This window comes from Lutjanus erythropterus, chromosome 22, assembly GCF_056507025.1.
Source record: "Lutjanus erythropterus isolate fLutEry1 chromosome 22, fLutEry1.hap2, whole genome shotgun sequence".
NCBI classification, from domain to species: Eukaryota; Metazoa; Chordata; class Actinopteri; order Lutjaniformes; family Lutjanidae; genus Lutjanus; species Lutjanus erythropterus.
In genome coordinates, this window is record NC_139338.1 from 12,626,037 (window position 1) to 12,631,665 (window position 5,629).

Here is a 5,629-nt window from a genome sequence, read left to right on the forward strand (position 1 = left end):
ACCTCTGTTGTTTTTTGTCTTGTTGACACTTAGTTACATTTTTTCTGTCTTGTAACGTCTGTTGCTTTTTTGTCGTTACATCTTTTTTGTGTTACATGTTTACGTTGTTTTTCATCTTAAGTCTATTGTGTCTTATGTGTTTTACATTTTTCTTCCTTTTATGTCATTATTCATCTTGTCATTGGTCTTGTTTTCATCTTGTTACTTCCTTTTGTCTTGTTATGGCTCTTTTGTCTTGCTACATCTTTTTTTTTTTTACTGGCTTATTTTTATGTTGATACATCTTATTATCTTGTTTCATTGTTTTTCTTCTTGTTACATATTTTTGTCTTGTGTTGTTTTTGTCTTGTTACAGCTTTCTTGCTTGATATGCACTGATGGATACACCAAGAATTACTCTTTTATATATATATATATATATATATATGTAATTGTCCCATCAATGTATGTTGAACTTAGTCTTGATGTTGGGAAGGTGTTGCACAATGACACAAAATAAAAATGTTGAATAATTCCACTTAAATGCATTAAAACTAAAGTAAGAAGTCTGTTTTGGAAATGTAAGGGGTAAAAAGTACTGATATTTGTGTTCAAATGTTGGGAGTAAAAGTATAAAGTTGTCAGAAAAATAAAATAAATTTAAATAAATAATTAAACTCAAATAAAGTACAGATACCTGAAAAGTCTGCAGCAACAAAGTATTTCTACTGCGTTACTTCCCACCTTTGCTAAGCTGATGCCTGCAAATGGAGAGATAAAATACCTTTATACCCCTCTATAACTACCCTCCTTCTGCTCGTATGTATTTAACTAATCAGAGGGCATATTCATGTGTGGAGTTAATCCAATCCAGCCCTCTGTGTTGTTGTTGCCCCTGTTCGACTTTAAGAGAGCTCAATGGGCGGTCCTAGCGCGCAGACCAATGAATCGCCTTCTCTGTTTAAATAGTCCTTGATGTCAACTTTTCTTCTTCACTCATAGCTCCCTCTAACGCCATGTTGGCTGTTATGACTTGACTTGTTGTTTTCATCTTGCCTTACTACGGACTTGACAGGAGTGGCTTTCTTAAAACCCCCTCCTGTGCCTTTGGAGATTTTTTTTTGCGCGTACGCGTTTTGGATGATACGCACGGAGTTATGCATGCATCCCTCCCGTGACTTTGCATCTGAAAGGAATATTGCTTGGAAATAGAAGTTTTGAAAGGGTTTGTGTGGGTTTTTTTTTCTTGTCATATGTGCAACAAAATGTCAGATGTTCGCCTTTCTAATGCGAGCCCGACAGTGGAGAGGGTGGATGCGCGGCAGCCGGACAACGTCAGACCTCCCGTCCGCAGAAACCTTTTTGGCTCACCTGACCCAGAGGAGATACAGAGGCGTGTGGCGGAGGTGATACAGGAGAATGTGCGGGATTTTAGAGAGCGGTACGATTTCGATCCAGTCGAGGAGAGACCGCTCACTCCGCGCAATTACGAGTGGCAGGAGGACGGCGACGCAGCGGAGTTTTACCACAGACCGCCTCACCGGAGACAGGAGGACCAGCGAGAGGTGGACTCGTCCGGGGAGAGCAACCAGAAGGCGCGGTCGGATCGGCTACCGGACAGAAACGGCTCCAGGAAAAGACGTTCAGGAGATGCAGGTGATTGACTTAACTTGTTAAAGGCTGTCACGCATTTTTGTTCGGCTGTGCCGCAATGCAGGGACGCGAAGCAACAGTTGTGTCCCGGGTTCAACCGCAGGATAGGATCGGTTGATTCCCCTGCAAACACGCAAAACCGAACCAGAGCAAGACATGCAAACTTATAATTTCTCCACACATGTTGATCTCTTGTTAGAAGTGATGTAACAATCTAATGCAAACTTGCTTAGGAGATCAAACACGCTCATTACACCGTAGCTTGCGCATTTTCATACTTCTCGGATGTCAGGTGCCTTCTTCGAAGTAGACGTGCGGCTCCGCACACCAACACCCTGACCAACTTCCCTGCGTGTTTTTCCAATGCCAGGTTCCTGCTCCAGCGAGTGTCAGAGTAAAAGGTCGCACACCAGCGACGACGATGATGATGAAGACGAGTCCGGCGGTGCAGCGAGTCAGGCGGTAAGAGCCGCGGAGGAGAGACGGAGCAGGCCGGAGCACAGCGCGGAGGTCCAGTGAAAAACAGTACCAGGTTAGAAATCATTAGCGCACGATTCCACTGTTACTCAACAATATGAATGCATGATAACGTGTATGTTTTCAGTGTGTAAAATACTAATAATCGGCTTCAGTTTTGGATGCCAGTAGAGTTGTGTGTAGTTGTTAATCGATTTTTTTTTCAATAGGCGGCAGTGGCATGACATTTCACGTGTCGCCACAGCACAGTTCATCTCTTCAGATTTTTTTTAAATTAATTTAATTATTCTTTATTTTTAAATATTGTTTATTTATTTTATGTTTATTTTATTTATTTATGTATCATCAGCATCAGTTGTAAACGCTCATTTCTTTCTTGCACAGCACTCAACACGTCACTAGCCCGTCAAACTTGCATATGGTTTTTTTTTTTTTAATCCTCGACAACTATTCATGCTATGACTGTTCAGCCTCTCTGCTGTGTGTGTGTGTGTGTGTGTGTGTGTGTGTGCGCGCGCGCGTGCGTGCATGAGGGATATCAAGCATGAGCAACTGCTTTTTCAATTGCACCATTCAAACAGCCTGTTTCCTCTTTTTCTGTCCCACAGACAGAGCGGGCAGAGGAGAGACCTGTTGCTGGTGGAATACTGTAGCCTTTCTCATCACCTGACAGATGGGAGAGAAAAAAATATATATATTAAAAGTAGCCTTTTCCTACAAGAAGGGAGGAGGAGAGGCTGCACAAGCACTGAATATGTACACTATCAAGTTTTGGCACTCATTTCAATTCAATTGCCTCAGAAGCAGCAGACAATGTAGCAGTGTGCAAATGGATTTTTGCTCATTTTTTTTATTATCTACTACCTATGTTTCAGATGTAGCACATAAACGAAAGCATATTATGCTTTTCATACCTTTGTTAAATGTATTTGTGTGAATTTGACTCGGGAAGTTGCAGTGCAATTTCCAGCAGAGAAATAATATTATTTTGTTTAAAGTGGTCATATTGTATCATTATTCAGGTAATTGATGTAAGTTAAAAATGCAGATTTTTCAAAAGTCAGGGTTATGTGGAAACAAAATGTCTTCTTTGTCTTTCATTTTCTTTTCTTTATTTGTCCCAGTGTTACATATATCATGTGTTTGAAGGCCCGGATGGCCACACTGTAAGTTGAGGGTCCATCTAACTGGGAACAGCCATGACAGATAAAGTTTACATGCAAATAATGTGTCTTTACCCCCCCCATTTTTCTTTCCTTTTTCTTTCTTTTTTTTTAGGGGTTTTCACCAAAGTTTGTGCCTTTTATTCTGAGGGGGAGGGGAGGGGTGGGAGGGAGGGGAGGGGTGGGAGGGAGGGTGGCTAAACTGCTGAGCAATATCCAACCAAATTTTTAACAGTATTTGCTAATAATCCTAAGAATTAGCTTTTGTTTTTTTTTTCCAATCAGGTGAGTAAATATTTTAGTGGCTTTTTAGATCACACACCCCGCCCCTGTTCTAATGTAAAGTCCAGCTTAACATAGATAGAATATGTTAAAAATCACTGGGCTACTTATGCAAATATGTGAATCAAAGATTTGTGGTGTGGAATTCATGTGGAACATGTAATTGCACTATTGTTAATTTCTTTCTTTTTTTGGAGGGCAGAAAAACAAAGTTGACACTGCCTCATTTGGTGTAAAACGTTGAAGTGTACCTGTGTGCCTTTTTTTTCTTTCTCAAAAACACTGAAAAAATTATACTAACTTATTTATGTCGAGCTTTTTGTTGTGGGTGTATATGTATAGCTTCCCAAAGCGACATTTTTTTGTAAATATATATTTTCATTATTGTTTTTAAGATAAATAAACTGTTGCAAAACTGAGCCTAATAATTGATTTTATATACTGTGTTTTTGTATTTTTTTCTTCTCTTCAGCCTGCGATGTGATCGATTACAAAGCAAACGCTGGAGTAAGTAAAGCATGTGCTCGCTAATTTGATTGCAGAGCACACAAATACTCCACCCTTTGCAAACACTTTAAAGTTTAAAGTGATCCGCCCATGACCTGGTGGAGATACAACCTTGTTATTAAAAAGATTTAATTTGTTCTTTAGTCATTAACATAATTTATCACAGTCTAAACAGTAATAAATAACTAGCGGCCTTATAATGTGTACATTTTTCAAAATAATAAATCAGCTGTGAGCTCATTTCTGTAGGAACCTGACTACTAAAACAGTCCCATAATTTGCCAATATAAACTCTATTTCCTATGAATTTACAGCTGTACCATTAATAGGTCAATTTGGCTCCATAAAATGATATAATATGTTTTTCTGGACTAAACTCCAGTACATAGTGTCCACCTCGAGTGCAGAATCGGCACCAGAGTGCAGGCTGTGACTGTGCTGGATCGTCTCAGCCCAGCTCTGCCTCTCTAAGTTGAAAACAACAAGGGTAGGTCCTGAGGAGAAAGAGGGGGAAAAAAAAAAAAATTCTGGTTATTGGCTTTCCCTGGCTCCAATCACAGCGGAGGGAAGAAAAGCAGACCACTTAGGAGGCAGCCAGTCACAGAGCTGTGGGAGGGAGCCCCGGACAGCACAGGCTGTTCTTTTCATAAAACACACACCACCCAATTAGTTTCATTGGCTGCCTCTTTCCTGTTGATACCAGAAAGTAGGAGTCAAATACAGAGTGAGCAGAGAGGGAGAGAGCTATTCCTACAATATCTCATACTGGCTGTGACTGTGTTCGCAGTGATTCCTACTGAGCTCATGGCCTTTTTGTAAACTTTTAGAGGGGATTTGAACTGTTTTTTTGTTTTTTTTTTCACAGAAATGTTTTTCTTCTTGACAACAGTCTTAACACAAAGCTGCCTTGAAAAGTTTTTCAGAGTCAGTCATTTTTTTGTATCATTGTACCATTTCCACTTTGAGGAAGATTTCACTCCTGTTTGTAGGTGTGTCTAAACTTGGTCTTAGGCATTTGTATTGTGTCCTACTTAACAGATCTCAAATCATCAGATTTGATGGAAAAAAATTCCTCAGCTTTGTTTGTACTGATATGGACACAATAGCGCCACCATGTGGTATTTCACAAAGTACTTTGCATTTGTGCCCAGTATTTAAAGGTGCAGTGTGTAAGATTTAGAGGGATTATTAGCAGAATGTGAAGCAAATGGAATATAATATTCAAGTATGTTTCCATCAGTCTATAATCACCTGAAAATAAGAAGCATTGTGTTTTCGTTACTTTAGATGGAGCCATTTATATCGTCTGAGGGCACAGATCATAGTTATATATACGTAAGCGCCGCATTGACAGCTTGGCCCGTTGCTACGATATGTCAACCATACTGGACCGGGTAAGACAGGCCTGTGATCCAATGTAAACGGGACAAAGAGCACCATAACATATACATTGTATTTCTCATCCAATTTCAATGAGTTGTGTTATATTCAAGGGTTTATGTATGTTTATGTTATATAAAAACAACTAATTGAAATTGGTAAAGAAATGCAAACGTTTTTTAATTCAG

The 5,629-nt window shown here is 39.6% G+C and overlaps 1 protein-coding gene across 1 annotated transcript; it reads left to right on the plus strand.

The window, feature by feature from the left end:
- The first annotated feature begins 817 nt into the window (after positions 1–817).
- On the plus strand, positions 818–3,321 carry cdkn1ba (cyclin dependent kinase inhibitor 1Ba). Its single transcript, XM_084711380.1, has 3 exons — positions 818–1,635; positions 2,003–2,164; positions 2,718–3,321. The coding sequence occupies exons 1-2, from the start codon at positions 1,233–1,235 to the stop codon at positions 2,149–2,151; spliced, it is 552 nt and encodes a 183-aa protein (XP_084567506.1). The 5' UTR covers positions 818–1,232; the 3' UTR covers positions 2,152–2,164; positions 2,718–3,321.
- The last annotated feature ends 2,308 nt before the right edge of the window (positions 3,322–5,629 follow it).